The sequence below is a fragment of the Sus scrofa genome, chromosome 1 (assembly GCF_000003025.6).
Source record: "Sus scrofa isolate TJ Tabasco breed Duroc chromosome 1, Sscrofa11.1, whole genome shotgun sequence".
Classification (NCBI taxonomy): Eukaryota; Metazoa; Chordata; class Mammalia; order Artiodactyla; family Suidae; genus Sus; species Sus scrofa.
Genome location: NC_010443.5, coordinates 53,151,235 through 53,170,000, shown reverse-complemented (window position 1 = coordinate 53,170,000; position 18,766 = coordinate 53,151,235). Strand labels below are relative to the sequence as shown.

General features: G+C 38.1%; 1 protein-coding gene across 4 annotated transcripts in view; it reads right to left on the bottom strand.

Annotated features, from left to right (window-relative positions):
* Positions 1–18,766, bottom strand: part of LOC100622980 (cytochrome b5 reductase 4) — a 99,211-nt gene that overhangs the window by 21,216 nt on the left and 59,229 nt on the right. For all 4 annotated transcript variants that reach the window (XR_002343379.1, XM_021089548.1, XM_021089555.1 and 1 more), the window contains 4 exons: positions 17,518–17,575; positions 16,432–16,525; positions 14,408–14,440; positions 12,054–12,176 (listed from right to left, as the gene is read on the bottom strand). Coding sequence is in view for 3 of the 4 variants with exons in the window: in XM_021089548.1 (XP_020945207.1) it covers positions 12,054–12,176; positions 14,408–14,440; positions 16,432–16,525; positions 17,518–17,575 (308 nt within the window). In the remaining variant the exon portion in view is untranslated. The remainder of the gene's footprint in view (positions 1–12,053; positions 12,177–14,407; positions 14,441–16,431; positions 16,526–17,517; positions 17,576–18,766) is intronic.

Sequence of the window (18,766 nt, the reverse complement as noted above, 5' to 3'; positions counted from 1 at the left end):
ATCAAAGGAGATAGGCTCCCCCATAAGAAATGGAAAGTCAAATAACCTCCTTATCCCTAACTCTAGACCCTATTGAGACCCAGAATGATAATAGGAGACCCACATCCATATGTCTAAACATGTTAACATTTTAAATAACCGCTAAATAAAATATGTTCTATGCTGTACCCTGAAATATACCTTCATCATGTCCTAGAAAGTGAGGTTCAAATTCAGTGTTCTTGAACTCCTCAGAGTTCCACGCAAGAAAAGGTGAAGGTTGCAGATGCAACTCAGATCTGGCATTGCTGTGGCTGCGGCCTAGGCGGGTTGCAGCTCCAATTCAACCCCATAGCCTGGGAACTTCCACATGCTGCAGGCTTGGCCCTGAAAAAGTAAACAAATAAAAATAAAATAAATGAAGCAGATGTGCTGATGGCCTCAGTTTGAACAATGAAAGTATTTAAGAGGTGTCAGGTTTTTGGCTTCATAAGCAAAATAATATAGGAAAATGAGTAAGTGAAAATAAATATGAGATGGTGAAACAAAAACATAAGACAGGAGTTCCTGTCGTGGAGCAGCAGAAACAAATCTGACTAGGAACCATGAGGTTACAGGTTCAATCCCTGGCCTCGCTCAGTGGGTTAAGGATCTGGCATTGCAGTGAGCTGTGGTGTAGGTTGCAGACGCTGCTTGGATCTGGCATGGCTGTGGCTCAGGCATAGGCCAACAGCAACAGCTCCGATTCAACCCCAAGCCTGGGAACTTCCATATGCCATGGGTGTGGCTCTACAAGGACAAAAGACAAAACAAAACAAAACAAAACAAAACAAAACAAAACAAAAAAAAAAAACCACGTAAGACAGAAAAATATCTGCCCAGAAACCTCACTTCTTTTTTTAAAATTTTTATTTTTTAATTGAAGTATAGTTGATTTACAATGTTTCAGCAAAGTGATTCAACTACACACACACACACACACACACACACACACACACACACACTTTTTCAGAAGCTTTTCCCTTTTAGGTTATTATACTGAATATAGTTCCCTGTGTTATATAGTAGATCCTTGTTGTTTACCTATTTTATATAGTAATCTATATAGTTAATCAGAGTAACTTCTTTTAATAATATACATATAATATTGAGATAGTCAAGGTGACACTGAAACACTGAGGATAATATGGTAATTTAGGCATACTTTATTCTTCTTGTTAAAAAGAAGTTATAGCTTTCCTTCTATAATAATAAAGCTAAATATAAAGCCAAAATAAAGTCCAAGTCTTCAGTGGGAGACAGAAGAGAGTGCTGGACTGGGAGTCCACATTGCCTTCAACTTGGCCTTCAACTCCTTCTTGCTCCTAGTACACTTTTAAAGCACCTATTCACTCTCCTTTTCCCTGCTGGGAACAGGGGCTTATGGAAGTTAAATAGCTTGGCCAAGATCACAGAATCACTGGAGAAGATGTGGGATGGGGCAGGAAGTTATTAGAGTTTCTTGCCCCGACTGACAAGCCTTGTTGGAAAAGTTTGAGAGCCATCATTCTAGACCAGTACATCATTCTTTAGCACCTCCTTCCTTAGTTTAACCATATCAGTTCAAGCACAAATGTTTGTAGTCTATCCCTCCACCCTTTACAATTCCCTGCTACATGTTTCATGTCACAAATTAAGGAACCAGTTCAGCAGTCCCCATCCATCCCAGGTACATCTCCTCCACATCCCCATTTCCTACCACAATTTTTCTTAGTACGCTTTTACTACTTTCAACTGCCCAAATACAGACATGCCCTGCTTTTCAAAATTTCCCTTTATACCACTTGGCTTTTATGAAAAACCTGCATTAGTACCTGTATTTGCTAACTCAAAGATATCCAAGAGGATTTTTGCTTTTATGAAAAAAGGGTGGAAAGCAAAAATAGTATTCAGCATGTGTTTTGCAATGAGCTGTCAGAGGCAGCGTGCACCTGGAGCAGAGAGAGCAGCACCGCCAAGCTCCTGTCCCAGAAGCTACATTCAGCATCTCAGCATCAAGCCACTGCCAGAGCTTTGACCTGTGTCTGCGAGCATCTATGCTTTGTCTTAATTTATTCTGTGCACCATGTGCTAGCTAGATGACCCAGGATAATTGCTTCTTCCCTTTACACCATTTCTGCTTATGAAAGGTTTCATAGGAAAGCTCTACTTTTGGAGAGTGGGGAAATCTGTATCATTTACTCACCTCCTAACTTGCAATCTACCTTTACTCATTTCTTCCTCTGAGGTCTTCCTGAACCAACACAGGGCAACCAATTAGTGGGACTACACACTTAAAAATGCCCATGTGGAAAATAAGTAAACCAAAACATACTAACATTTACAGTATTTAAAAATATACTGATATACATACCTTGATGTGTTTGCTCAGAAAAACCCATAACCGGAGTTCCCGTCGTGGCGCAGTGGTTAACGAATCTGAATAGGAACCATGAGGTTGCGGGTTCGGTCCCTGCCCTTGCTCAGTGGGTTAACGATCCGGCGTTGCCGTGAGCTGTGGTGTAGGTTGCAGACGCGGCTCGGATCCTGCGTTGCTGTGGCTCTGGCGTAGGCCGGTGGCTAGAGCTCCGATTCGACCCGTAGCCTGGGAACCTCCATATGCCGCAGGAGCGGCCCAAGAAATAGCAACAACAAAAACAACAAAAAAGACAAAAAAAAAAAAAAAAAAAGAAAAACCCATAACCCACAGCCATTCAATTCAACAGACATTCCATTTAGAACCTGGGTTATGTAAGGAGGGAAATCCAATATTACATTAACACCTTGAAAGAGGCTCAGAGCAAGAAATGATATTATCTCTTAGCTCAGTTTTATCAAATGCTTGAAAGGCTGAAGCCATATACTGCTGAGACCACTCCTGCTTCTGGAGACTGTCAAAGTCGAATAGGAAGGCTGTACACCTGAGGGGCCTTGGGCAGGGGGACATTTTTCATATGAAGTGATGATGGACTGAACAGTTACTAATGACTGAATGAGGTCTGGTAATGTGCCAGCTTCTTTTGAGTAGTGTATCATTTGGTGTGAATGGTTCACAGCAAGAGACCAGAAATAACAGGGATTATATACACTGGCCTCTGCCTCTGGTCCCTCGCCCAGAGCTCCTAAAATGCTTATAACTTCCTGGGTAATAAGAACACTAGCGGCGTCTCTCGTTCTTATACAGCTGTGCCCCCTTATCCATGGGAGATACATTCCAAGTTTCAGCGGATGCCTGAAACTTCTATGTCTTTTCCTATACCTACATACATAGGGTAAAGTTTTCATTTATAAATTAGGCACAGTAAGAGGTTAACAATAATAATTAATAATAAAGTAGAACTGTAACAAAATACTGCTACAGTTATTCACATAAAAATACTGTTACAGTTATTCACATAAAAAAAGTTACGTGAATGTAGTGTCTTTTGAAACAGCTCACTGTACTGGAGTTTCCATTGTGGCACAGCGGAAAGGAATCGACTAGGAATCAAGAGGTTGCGGGTTTGATCTCTCACCTTGCTCAAAGGGTTAAGGATCCAGAGTTGCCGTGAGCTATGGTGTTGATCAAAGACGTGGTTTAGGTCTGGAGTGGCTGTGGTGTAGACCAGCAGCTGCAGCTCCGATTCGCCCCCCTAGCCTGGGAACCTCCATATACTGCGGGTGTGGCCTTAAAAAAGCAAACAAACAAACAAACAAACAAAAAAGCTTACTGTACAAATGTAATGCCATTTTCCTTTTAACAAGTACTTATCATGAACTGTGGCCATAACTTCTGCAATTAGACACACAACAGCAAAACTAGCACAAAATTTCTTTCTCCAAATTCATAATTTCACAGAGAAGATTTGTTCTTATGGTAGATCTTAGCAACCTAATCATTTGATTTTTTTTTTTCAAATTAAGAAATCTCTCTTTTCACTTAAAGTAAGCACTTTATGGCTTCTCTTTGACATAGTGGAATTGCTAGCATCAATACTCTTGCACTCTGGGGCTACTATTAAGTAAAATAATGGTGACTTGAACACAAGCAATGTGATACCAAAACAGTTGCTCTGATAACCTAGGCGGTTACTAAGTGACTAAAGCATGGGATCTGCTGGGCAAGGGAATGATCCTCGACCCAGGCAGGACACCTTGAGACTTCATCACACTACTTAAACAGCATGCAATTTAAAACTTATGAATTATTTATTTTTGGAATTTCCCATTTAATATTTTTGGACTACAACTGACCGAAAGTAAGTGAAACCTCGGAAAGCAAAACCGCAGACAGTGGGGGACTACTGTATTTGTCTTTGACCCTCATCTCTAACACGGGATCCCTAATACCCTTGTAAATTCCTAAGTACTAAGAGTGCTAGGAATGAAGTACTGATACATGCTATAACATGGATGAACCTTGAAAACATTACACCAAGTAAAAGAAGGCGATCACGAAAGGCCACATGTTACATTATTCCATTTACATGAAATGTCCAGAATAGGCAAACCCATAGAGACACAAAGTAAACTAGTGGTTGCCTAGGGGGCTCGGGAAGTGAATGCTAAAGTGTGTGGCAGGTTTATTTTGAAGCGATGAAATTGTTCTAAAATTGATTATCATGACGGTTGTACAACTCAGTGAATATACTAAAAACCACTGAATGCCCACTTTCAATGAATAAATTGTATGGTATGTGAATTACATCTCAATAAAGCTATTTTTAAACCCTAAAAAAGAAAAAAAAAAAAAGAACACTAGGAGCATCTTTTGTTCTAACAAAGTGTCTCTGGGTGGGTTCTTGGATGGGGCTGGTCACCAGAAAGACCAAGCTATGGAATCCTCAGCACCATGCCCCATCCTCCACAAACGGGAGAAGAGATGGAAATGAAGTTAATAACTGATCATGATTATGTGAGGAAACCTCCACAAAATCCCAGTAGCAAGGGGTTTAAAGAGCTTCTAGGTGGGCAAATACATCAACCCTGGGAGGGTGACATATCTCAACTCCCCAGGGACAGAAGTTCCTGTGCTCAGATCTCCCCAGCCCTCGACCTCTATAGCCCCTCCACCTGGATATCCATCTGTATCCTTTATCATATTCTTTAATAAACTGGTAAACACAAATTGTTTCCCTGCATTTTGTGAGCCATTTAAGCAAATTAATTGAATCTGGGAAAGGGGCTTTTGGAACCTCCAATCTATAGCCAGTTGGTCAGAAGGACAGGTGGTATCCTGGGGTTGTCACTGGTATCTAAAGTGTGTCCACTGGCAGGGGGAGCAATTGTGTGTGACTGAGCCCTTAACCTCTAGAATCTGATGAGAGCTCCAGGTAGACAGTGTCAGAAGTGAGTTAAACTGTAAGACACCCAGCTGGTATGGCAAAGAACTACTTGCTGTGGAGAAAAACCTCCACAAATTTGGGACCAGAAGTGTCAGAAGTAAAGAGTTCTGTGTTAATAGTGAAGGAGACACACAGGAGATAAAGACAGTAGAGAAGATCTGGGTTTTCCCTACACAGAAAAGTAAAATCTGGGTTCTTCCTTTACAGAACCTGCCACAGTTCACACAGCAGGGGTCAGCCTGAATTAGCCTTCCAGCTGTCTGCTCCTGTTAAGACAGTGATCCTGATGAACAATGAACGAGTCTGCCAGGATGATGATCAGAACACTTGAGAACAAACTATTTTCAAGAACTGCACAAATATCTAACATTTTTGACTACCAATAATTCAAACTTGTGATTTCATTAGAATACCTTCCTATACTGAAGAAAACAAAAAAAGTTTTGGTTATTACATTCTTTTACAGCTATTACACAACTGCATTTATTTTGCTGTTTTAAAAAATTAATTCAGTAATTTTGTACTAATAAAATAAAGTTTTGTAATAACTTTTTCAGTAATTTTGACCTATAGTAGTATAGTTTTATTATCCTCACCAAAACCATTCTCGTGCATATGAATAAGAATATATTCATAACACATATTCAAACACTAGGGTAATAAATATATATGAGCACACATTTTTCCATTTACTGAAGTACAACGTAATGAAGCAGCAGTAGTAAATTGACACTAAAGCATAAATTCCTTTCTGTTTTAAGTATTACTACTACAAATATACCTAAAGTGGAATTAAGATCTTTTATTGCCTCACCTAGACTGATGTGAGCTGAATCTTTCTTTCAAACTGAGGACTTTTTAAGAGTTAAACATTAGTGTTAAACTAGGGGAAAGGCAGCTCTTTCTCCAAGACTAGATTCATTGGGGCCCTTAGACAATGGGGCCCAAACCATTTAGCAAGATTATGAAACTTAAAACATTTCTGTGCTTATCACCTTTCCTCAGTTCCAAAACTAATAGTTAAGCCATCATTATACCCCAAAGTGCTGGGATTATCTGAACCCTAGGTTTTTAAATTTTTATATTCTTTTAACATAGCAAATAATTTCTTACTCAATTACAGCCTGTCCCATCTATTCTGTGTTTCTTCATAGTCAGGCCATTCTGCAAGAAATGAGAATAAGATGGCAAAATGCCAAAGCATCTTACAGTTACTGTGTGAGCAACAGCTTTACACCTGTTGGGCCAAGGAGACAATTTAAGAGAACAAAGCACAATGAAGTTTCTATTTGCTATTCACAATATTTTTTTTTTCTTTTCTAGTGATTCTGAATGTTTGTTTTAGGCAGCAAAGAAACATGGATGCAGAGGCAGGGAAGGGTTGAAAAGAGTTGAGGGTGCCTCTTTGTACACCTGCAAAAAGAGCTGCTTCTCATTGTGACAGCAAACAGCTTCCTCACAGAAAGTCTCAATTAAATGACTCTCCACAGAGTGTTAACAAGCACATTTGCAAGTACAGACAGTACCTGTGAGTGTGTGTGTGTGTCCTCAGTTAAGAAGCCTTGATGAAAATATAGATCTAATCATGTCAAACTGCCATTTTCCTAGGTAAAAAATAAGTATCAGTGATTTATACAGCTTTTTCACTAATTGTGACAAGGCTTCCATTTAACCTCTAGTAGTATAGTTTTATTATCCTCACCCAAATCAAAATGAATAAAAAAGACAGTTATAGAGTCAATATATGTTTAACCTTACTAAATGTTTATAATGGCTGCTGATATATCAAAATTATGACACAATTAAAAAAAAATCTTTGTATCCCAATATTCATTTATTGAGTTGTTTGTTGGCAAGCCTTTAAAACTGCCTTTGTCTGATGATCCAAGTCCCCCTTTTAAAGGCAGTCACAATTAAAATTTTAGGTTGAGTACAGAAATAGCAACCCAAATATCTATTAGTTTCTGACCCTCAATAGACAAACAAGTTCCTCAGCCACCACACACACATCCACACAACTCCATAATCTTTATCTTTGGGAAGAGGAAAATAATTGGAAGCACCCAAGTTACGAAAGGTAATATGGTTCCATTCATACAATTTAATTTACCAAATACTATATTTGGATTAAATATAAAAATGAAGTAGTTTCTCTTCTCATTATGTTTTGTGCTATATTTGAATTTTTCGTGTAACTAAATTCTAGATCTGACATGAGAGGGTATAGCATTAAAAGTTTTCAACCTACATACTTATTTTCCAACTTAAATTTTTCTTTTTTTTTTTTGGTCTTTTTAGGGCTGCATCTGCAACAATGGAAGTTTCCAGGCTAGGGTCGAATCTGAGCTGCAGCAGCCATCCTACACCATGGCCACAGCAACACCGGATCCGAGCCACGTCTGTGACCTACACCACAGCTCACAGCAACACCGGATCCTTAACCCACTGAGCAAGGCCAGGGATCGAACCTGCATCCTCATGGATACTAGTCGGGTTCGTTAACTGCTGAACCTTGACAGGAACTTCCCCAACTTAAATTTTTTTAGCTAAGAAATTTCAATAAGAGGAAGCCAGCCTGCTGGTATCAGAAGAATTGATAATTTAAGTAGTATATATTAAAAACCTAGGAACCATGTGACAGACTGAACACTAAAGTTACTGACAACGAGTATCACAATACTCTGATGATGTAAGTGTTCAGCTTGTCTAGTACATAAAATAACCTATAATTTTTGCCATGATTTAAGGAAGAGAAAGGACAAAGAAGGAATTATGTACGCTAATTCAGTCAAATAAACTTTTAAAACTCTCTTAAACTGAGTCATTTTCCAAAGTGGAAAATCTAATTCACTGAAAAGTAAATGCATGGCTCCAATTTCAGACAAGCAATCTAAAGCGAACTATGGTAGTTTCTGACTCAAGCCGAAATTTATGGCAGGGATAAAAAAGTTTACGGAAAGCCTTAGGAAATTATAAGGAAGGACACTTGGGTGATGTTCATTCCTTATTTCCAAATGGAGGTCAGCCTTGGTTTTCAGTATCATTTGTTTCTTGGATTTGGCTTTTATCTGGTTTACTATGATTTTTCAATCACTAGATAGTCAGATAATTGCAGGGCAACAGAGTTCACTTTAATAATACCTCTTTTCATTTTCATTGGTCTTTTATCTATGATCTGATCTGCTAAATCACACTGTTGTTGCTTTATGTTCTCTCTCTCTACCTATTACCACACAATTGAGACCTTGAGCCCTGGGAAAATGAATCTTTTTGACCTTTCCCACATATGGCTTACATTTTTCTTTTTCTACCACCTGCAAAGGATCTGGCACAAAAAATACCCAGTAATGACTTAAAGTTTTATCTGGAAAGTGCTTTTTGGGGTTTATTCTGTTTGTTTATTTGAAAACCACTTTCAAAACACTGCTTAAAATTCACCTCCTTCATTTGTGGAGAGTCACTCAAATTCATCTGCATCTGCTCCCTTAGGGTTATCTCAGATCACATGCAAGTTTACACTATGTAGAATCTTTGTGGCCTGTTTCTTGATATGAGTATTCTTTGCCTTTTTTTTTTTTTTTTTTTTTTTTTTTTTTTAAGGGATGCACCCATGGCATATGGAGGTTCCCAGGCTAGGGGTCCAATCGGAGCTACAGCTGCCAGCCTATGCCACAGCCACGGCATTACCAGATTCAAGGTGAGTCTGCAACCTACACTACAGCTCACAGCAACACTGGTCCTTTAACCCACTGAGGGAGGCCAGGGATCGAACCCACAGCCTCATGGTTCCTAGTTGGATTCATTTCCGCTGCACCATGATGGGATCTCTGATCTAAGTAATCTTTAATCTCATGTTTGTGTATGTACTTTCTTCCACCTAGGAAAATAATTTCTGATGCCTTTTATTTCATACCACAGTACCTAAAACAGTCTTACACACAATATGTACTCAAAAACAAGGCTACTGATACTTTTCTGAAAATTAAGATATGGTAATTTTAAATATTAAAAGATAGTAAACTAAATACCTACAGTTAGTTTTTTCTAACCCTCCCCCTAAAATAACAACAAAGGTCGTTGTGTGTGTGTGTGTGTGTGTGTGGTTGTTTTTTAAGGCATAGGCTGCAAGGACAGAAAGAATGGAAATATGAAAAAAGCAGCAAAACTTTGGGAGATGACATGGCAAAGAGATAACTAGTAATTGACCATAGACTCTGTAAAGTGGAATTCTAAGCTGGAGGCACAAAAAACCAAGAATCTGCCCATTTGTAATACAAGATCCCTTGGAGGCCAGAAACTGGCAGGACCAAGGATCTCTGGAATCAGAGTGAAGGCAGAGCTTATTTAAATCCACTTTCTGGAAGAAAGTTCATTCAAGAAGCTTAGATACCTCTTCCTCCCTTTCTGAAGTCTTCTCCTACTGATCCTCTCCTATTCTGGCAAAAAATTAGAACTCAGCTGTCTAGGGCAAAACAAAGAGCCTCTAGCTCTGGTATATGTTAAAGGCTGAACTGTGTCCACCTCAATTTTCAACATTAAAGTCACAACCCCCAGTACCTTAGAATGTGACCGTATTTGGAGACAGGGTATTTTAAAAGGTAAGTAAGTTAAAATGAGGAGTTCCCATTGTGGTGCAGTGGTTAATGAATCCGACTAGGAACCATGAGGTTGCGGGTTTGGCCCCCGGCCTTGCTCAGTGGGTTAAGGATCCGGCGTTGCCGTGAGCTGTAGTGTAGGTTGCAGACCTGGCTCGGATCCCGTGTTGCTGTGGCTCTGGCGTAGGCCAGCGGCTACAGCTCCAATTCAACCCCTAGCCTGGGAACCTCCACATACCGCGGGAAGGGCCCTAGAAAAACCAAAAAAAAAAAAAAAAGTTAAAATGAGGTCATTAGGGTGGTTCCTAATCCAATATGACTGACATCCTTATAAGAAGAAGCAACAGGGACACAAACATGCACAGAGAGATGTGAACACAGCCACCTACAAGCCAAGGAGAGGCCTCGGAAGGAGCCAACCTTGCCAGCACCTTAGTATTGGACTTTTGGCTTCCAGAATGTGAGAAAATAAATTTCGGTTGTTAGGTCATCAAGTCTGTGGTACTTCTGAATGGCAGCCATAGTAGATCGATATAATACACTAGGCAAAAAAAAGAAAAAAAGAACCCCAGCAATCTTTTCCCATATAACTTCTGAAATGCTGGTGCAAGGTAGAAGATTGTTTACTCCAGCAACTTTAACAAAATACTAGCAGCAGACTTTTCCCAAAGAAACAATCTAGCCACATCGAAAACTATTGTTGACAAGCCACGCCCACATGCACAGGGTTTCCAATCAGCTTTTAGAACTCCGCCCTGAAATATCAAGGATCAGCAGATATTCAAAGAAAGCATCCAATATGAAAGACAGACCAATACAAACAGACAAATTATAGAAACAAAGACGCTACGCAGGGAAAGGAAAACTCTAAAACACTACCAGTAATTCTTAAAAAGATAAGAGAAGCAAGCAATAATAAGTATGCTAAAGCAAAAGAAAAAAAAATCAAGAGTTCTCAAGTTATAAATATGAGAGTAGAACTGAGTAACTCATTAGCAGAGCTAGAAGACACAGCTGATATCTCCCCAAAAAGGAGAACAAAAGGATAAAACCGAAAATAAGAGAAATAAGATAGAGAAGTAGTTAAGATGGTTTAAAATAAGAATACTTCTAGAAAGCAAAAACAGACCATGGGGGGAAGAAAAATCAGTATTTCCCAGGCTTGAGGGTCTGAAGTTTCCATAATGGAAAGATGAGCACAAAAGATGAACACTCAGCACAAAAGATGAAAACAGACCCCCACTAAGGCATAGCAAACTGTAAAATCTCAAAGCAGTGGGAACAAGAAGCAAATCCTACAGTTTTCCAAAGAGGAAATATGGGGTGTGTTCTGTGAAAATTCATAAAATAGAACTCTTGTAATGTGTATCTTTGCCTATAAATGTGTTATGCTTACATTAAAAGCTTTAAAAAATAAAAGGAGAAAGGAAATGAATGGTATCGCCCTTTAGGAGTAAACTCAGAAACTGCTTCGGGTAAGCAGAGAGACAACAGAGGTGCCTACTCTAAACAGAAAAAAATCAGACACGCAAACAAGGCATAAACTTAAATTTGTCTTTGCATCTATTACAAAAAGGAACCCAAAGGAGTGAATGATTGAACAGTCTGAGCACAGTGGGCTTCTCTGTTTTATTACCTAATGACCTTGTTATGCCTAAACATTAGATAGTAGGGTCAGAAATTTAATTTCTATTTAAAAAAAAAAAAAAGGAGGATAACCAAAACAATGTCCCTTTGCAGCTCCTTAGAGGGAGATACAAGGACCCCCCCCCTTTTTTTGTCTTTTTGCCATTTCTTGGGCCACTCCTGCGGCATATGGAGGTTCCCAGGCTCAGGGTCGAATCAGAGCTACAGCCACCAGCCTATGCCAGAGCCACAGCAACTCGGGATCCAAGCCGCGTCTGCAACCTACACCACAGCTCACGGCAACACCGGGTCCTTAACCCACTGAGCAAGGCCAGGGATCGAACCCGCAACCTCATGGTTCCTAGTTGGATTCGTTAACCACTGCGCCATGATGGAAACTCCTACAAGGACCCTTTGGCTCACTGAAAGTGACTTTCTAAACTCTGGTATAATGAGACACTGAAACAACCTTTTCATGAGCCTAGGACTCAAAAATAACAGCACAGCCTACCTGTATCTTTCTTTGGAAGAAGTGAATTATGATTCTCCAGAGGACAACCGAGGGATTTCCAAGTAGTACTCTCTTTTTTCTTCAGGACAATCTCTATTTTTCCCACATTCTCAACAACCTGCACTGAAAAGAAGATAAATTCCATTTGTATTCACTGATACTAAATATAAAACTTTATTTTTAAACCAATCTTTCTCAACCCGAATATCACTGATCATTAGTGAAATAAATAAAATTTTACATATATGCTCATCAAAATTGTTTATGCCTTATATGATATGATGTTCAGTCTAGTTTATTTTTGAAACAGATTAACTTCTTTCAAATTAATTTATCAAAGACCAAGCTAATACATAATGCTAGTCTTCATACATGCTTAATTATAGCCATGGCAATTAATTAACACATAGCTTGGAAAAAAAAAAAAAAAAAACCTTTACACATACAAATTAGCCATTGAATGGGTCCACAAAAGCAAATTTAATTTAAACCCTTTTAACATTTCTTGGGATCTGAGGGGTTCTTATAAGGGAATTCAGTTAACCAATACTGAGACTAATACACATAGAAAAAGCCCCAGAAAAATGACTCCCTCCAAAGTTCATGTAAACCTTTGATTATTTAAAAATCTTTTAAATTATCTTTTTATTTTTGAATGATTAAAATGATTGAGAATATATGCGTATAATAGGAAATTTATACACCAATTAAATTTCATAAATTGAATGTGCTTTAAAAGATCTAAAGTATATTTTTTCATTTTTAGAAACAATCTGTTTTTCCTCACTGAAAACAGATAATTCAGTAGCAATTTACAACTTTTAAGGATAGATTAGTCAAATAAATTCAATCCAATGAGCACTGATTTGAAGCTTTACAAACATAAAAAGTTCTTTTTGTGACTTTAAAGAGCTTAATTTATACAATTTATAGAACTTACTATGTTATGTAGAACAGGGAAGGTACAGGACCAGTGTAAGATACTCTGACAGTACTTTAAAACAATAAACCACATATATAATATCCCATTTTATATATAATATATATATATGGATGAAAGGAGGAAATCCTACCATTTGCAACAATCTATTATAAACCTAGAGGGCACTACACTCACTAAATACAATAAATAAGACAGAGAAGACAAATACTGCATAGTATCACTTATATGTGGGATTTTTTTAAAAAGTCAAACTCATAGGAATAGAAAGTAAGAAAATTGTGTCAGGGGTTGGGAGGGTAGGGGAAAATAAGACAGAGGCCAATAAAAGGATACAAGCTTTGAGCTCTAAGAGGAATAAAGTCAGAGGATCTAATGCATAACATGGTGACTAGAGTTGATTACACTGTCTTATATAATTGAAATTTGCTAAGACAACAGAACTTGTGTTTTCACACATACACTCACAAAGGTAAATATGTGAGGTGATGGATGTGCCAATTAATTTGATTGTGGGAATCTTTTCACAATACATACCGTTATCAAATCATCATGTTTTGCACTTTAAATCTTTAAGTATATTGCAATTTTGTCAATTATATCTCAATAAAGCCAAAGAAAAACAAACAAAAAAACCAAGAAACCACCATTCTCTGATAAGTCTTCTACTGTTAAACAGCTGTGTAAAATCCACATTGCATATTTACATGCATCAGTATAGATAATTTAAGATGCTCCATCAACATTAAATATTTAAATATATACACCTAAAAAAACTTGACTGGTCAAGTATATTTCTATAAACTACACATCAGGAGTAGGGTAGGAAGGAAGAACAGAGACAGGAATTTTTTTTTAAGGGGAGGAAAAGGAAAGGATAAAAAGATGAAATGAACAAGAGGAAAGCAAAAAGGATGGGGAAAATTGAAAGCAGAAGGAGGAAAGTATATTTAAAAATTAGGAGTTCCCGTCGTGGCGCAGTGGTTGACGAATCCGACTAGGAACCATGAAGTTGCGGGTTTGGTCCCTGCCCTTGCTCAGTGGGTTAACGATCCGGCGCTGCCGTGAGCTGTGGTGTAGGTTGCAGACGCGGCTCGGATCCTGCGTTGCTGTGCCTCTGGCGTAGGCCGGTGGCTACAGCTCCCATTCAACCCCTAGCCTGGGAACCTCCATATGCCGCGGGAGCGGCCCAAGAAATAGCAACAACAGCAACGACAACAACAAAAGACAAAAAAAAAAAAAAATTAGTGTATTTGTTTATATAGAAAACATCAAGTTCTTGCTCCGCAACATGAAAGTATACATATGAAAAATAAGGCAAATGCCGGTTATTTCTCCGCTCTCTCTCTCTCCGCATGTGTATGTATATATTTTGTGTGTACATATGTACATACATTATTTTTTGGTAGCTTACCCGAAAAATCTTCCTGAATCTCATGGCTTAAGCCTGGAGGAGAAAAAAAAAAATTCAGTTAGAATCCAACTTCAATTCACATGGTCTACAAACATTATATAGTATCATTTAAATGATTGTTTTTTTATGCACTATTTCAAATCTCCCAAACATATCCCAAGAGACCAAAAGAAAGAAATGGAACTCAACCAAAATGTTGTATAATATTTTGAGACACATTATTTAAATACATTTCTTCAATTTTTCTATTTCTCTCCCTATTAATTAAAGAGGAAGTACTCAATGGGTCACAAAAGAGTAACCCATACTGGTCTAAGTATGGTCCCAGATTGATAACCCTACAAACCAAGAAGGGGACAGGACAGGAGAGAGGCAGCTCATGAGACATACCTGCACCAGGCGTGCATGCACATATGTGGTTACAGGCTGGGCCTCGGTCTAGCTCAGTTCTTCCTTTCTTACTGTTCTCTAAGTTGAATGTTCTTTCAGTTAGTGAAAAAAATTACTGAGCACCTAGGTGTGCCATGCACTTTCTAGGTGTTTCAGGCACTGCAGTTAGTGAAAGAGAAAAACCTCTGCCTTTAGGGAACCTGCATTCTAGAGGGGGAAACGCAAGAAGTATCTTCACAAACAACTGCTCTCAAGTTTACCGTGTTGATATGGTTATCTGGAATTTACAGTTTTGTGTTGTTTTAGTCCTTCTGATCTAGTATTAGCAATCGAGAGTTTCACATTTTTGACTGTGGAATTTTTATTTTTTTATACATATGCTAGGTATGATTAGCTAGAGCGTGAACAAAACTAGCCACACAGTATTTGAAACATAATAAATTCCAGCATAGAGGTCTTCCTTAAAGAAAATTCATGACAGAGCTAGTGAATAATATATACTTTTCCAGACATCCGAATTTTGTTTAAAAGTCTTCCTAAGAGGCAATAAGTATTAGATCTTATGCTAGCAAAAAAAAGGATAGGATATATTTCTAGAAGAAAGGTTTAAGATTTGAGGTGGATTAATCTAATGCATGTGGGGAAATAAGAAAGAAAAAACATTTATCATTAATACAGTAAAGCTGTAAGCAGAGTCCTGATATAGTTGAGGTCTGGAGAATTTTAGTCTCTGTTTTAAAAGTAAATGAAACATAAAAATGCATGCTTAAAACAGCTTTCTTCTTCTATTTTCTTTTCTTTTTTTTTTTTTTAATGGCCATACCTGTGGCATATGGAAGTTCCCAGGCCAGGGACTAAATCTGCTCAGCTGCAACCTACACTGCAGCTGTGGCAATGCTGAACCCTTTAACCCACTGCACCATGCAGAGGATCAAACCCACACCTTCGCAGTGACCCAAACTACTGCAGTCGGACTCTCAACCCACTGTGCCACAGTGGCAACTACACAGCTTTCTTCTTGCTTTTATTTATTTCATTTCTACCTTCTAACTAGAATAATATCACCTTCTTTAAAAGGAGAAAATGATGAAATTCTAGAGTCATTATGTGTGAGAAATGAATTAAGAATCCACTACTGTTCTTCCAGATTTTAGTACTGATTTCTTTCTCCTGATATGTAACCTATCAAAAAGATGGAAGTGAACTGTATCGTTAGTCTTTGGCCATGCAGGGAGAGGCCACTCAGGGTTACTGTACAACCTCACAGTCCCGGCTGCTTAAGCAAGAGACAGGCCAATGGAAAAGCGCCTGGTGATGGCTGCACAGTGGTAGCACAAGACAGGCAGGCCTGAGGTTTGTTTTATAGGCATTAAGTAACAGAACTTTACAAAGCTGGGCCAGCAAATACTTCATACTATTGATTTTGATCACATCTAGTTGTTTAAACTTGGGAAAGGTAAGGTCATACTGGCACTTGCTAGCACTTTCATTAGTATAAAGAAATAACAGAAAAAAACTTGATCCACAATGACAATAGCAGATAAAATATTACAGTTACCTTGACTCTATACCAGTTATTCTTATACTTAAAGGAAACAAAAGTTGTTTCCATTAATAGAGATTAAGGTACTTACCAATATGTATAAGATATGAATAATCCTTAATAATTGTTTCCACTCTAAAGGAATCACCCTGATGATCAACTGTGATCGAGCCTAAATTGATATCCTTAAACAGAAATCAAAAAGAAAAGATTAAAAAGTAAACTTTTTTCCAAACTCCTATCACTATACTTTTAACCTGATCAGTGGAAGTTGAACCCATAAACTAAATACATATTACTCCTGTTTTCCTCTCCCATACAACCCAGTTCTTCTTCAAAGCATATATCACAATTTCAATTACCTATCTGTCTGTACTTAATGTCTACCTTACCCACCTTACCCACCTCTAAGCATAAGGGACTGTCTTTAGAATATTGCTTGGCACCTAGTAGGTGCTCTATAAATACTTGCTAGATAAATAATCTGGGAGAAAAATTAGAATCATAAGAGAAGCCAAGATATTTGTGTTCATTTTAATCTTTCCACTGGGCAAATAAAACAAACTCTTAAACTCAGCTTATGAAAAAATTAAGCTCACTAACAAACTTTTAAATGTATCTAATTTCTACATAGTTAAGTGAAAGTTATTTCGGTACTTATCATTTATAGCATATACTGAACGCATTATTCCATGTAAAAACCTTCCCCCTTCCTTCAGTCATCCATCCTCTGGGCTTCGCTGACATTACCAATGGGATCAGATCCCCACCTCCCCAGGGCCTGCCCTGTTGGTTCTGGATTGTGTGATGAGGAGGGTCACCGGAGGGAGCAGAAGCAGGGATAGGAAATTAGTTCTTATGGCGAAGTCTCACTTCTGTTATCCATGCTTTAAAAAAAAGAAATCACAGAAGAGCATATAAAAATACTTCCTAGGCTACTTTTGTCCTAAGATGCTATAGCATGGTCATTGAAGCCAGCTTGCCTCGGTTCAAAATGCTAGATCTGCCACTTAATGTGTCTTTGGGTAAATTACTTCATCTCTATATTCTCATCCGTAAAATAGGGGTAATGAAAGGCTCTGCTTGTAATTGATACAAGAAGAGCACTTAGAAAAGTACCTCCATGGAGCTAACATTTACTAAGTATTTTTTTTTCTGATTTTAAAGACGTGTTTACCTTCTGTTTAGTATATACGACAATGGTGACTAAAGAGTCTGTTTGGAACCAGTCATAGCTGCAAAATAATTTTAAAAGAATGAATAATTATGTGCATTAACATATATTAAATCATTAAATATATACAATTTTAAAATATAAAATGTGACATAATAAATACATGAATTAAAACATATAGTTTAGGAGTTCCCGTCGTGGCTCAGTGGTTAATGAATCCAACTAGGAACTGTGAGGTTACGGGTTCGATCCCTGGCCTCGCTCAGTGGGTTAAGGATCTGGGGTTGCCATGAGCTGTGGTGTAGGTTGCGGATGCAGCTCGGATCTGGTGTTGCTGTGGCTCTGGTGTAGGCCGGCGGCTACATCTCCAGTTAGATCCCTAGCCTGGGAACCTCCATATGCTACAGGTGCGGCCCTAGAAAGAGACAAAATGTGTGTGTGTGTGTGTGTGTGTGTGTGTGTGTGTGTGTGTGTGTATAGTTTAAAATCTACAGTGAGAAATGTATTTCTCTAGGTACACTTTTTTTTCTATTAAATAACTGGCAATAATTTTTCAATTTAAAATACTTATACTTCCATGTATTCCAAATTGGATAAAAACAAACAATATCCTCGAAGGACACTTTTTATAAAGGTTGCACATCTAAAATTTCTCTTATCAGTCAGAAGGAGAAAGACAAATACCATATGATATCACTTATATGTGGAATCTAAAATATGGCACAAATGAACCTATCTACAAAAGACAGACTCACAGACACAGAAAACAGACTTGTGGTTGCTAAGGGGTGGGGTGGAGGGAGTGGGATGGACTGGGAGTTTGAGGTTAGTAGTTACAAACTATTGCATTTAGAATGGATAAGCAATGAGGTCCTGCTGTGTAGCACAGGGAACTATATCCAATCTCTTGTGATAGAACATGATAGAAGATAATATATGAGAAAAAGAATGTGTGTGTGTGTGTGTGTGTGTGTGTGTGTGTGTATGACTGGGTCACTTTGCTGTACAGCAGAACTTGACACAACACTGTAAATCAAAATATACTTTAGTAAAACAATTTTACATCAAATCAAATCAAATTCTTTTTATCAGAGCAATAACATGTTTCGTAAAGGAGCATGATAAAATCTATATCCTTATCACCTTCGCTCCTCTCTGTCACAAATACATTATTACTCAAGAAATTAACTCACCAAGGATGAGTGAAAAATAAGGAAAAAATTAAGTCTTCTGTTTACTATAGCTATTGATC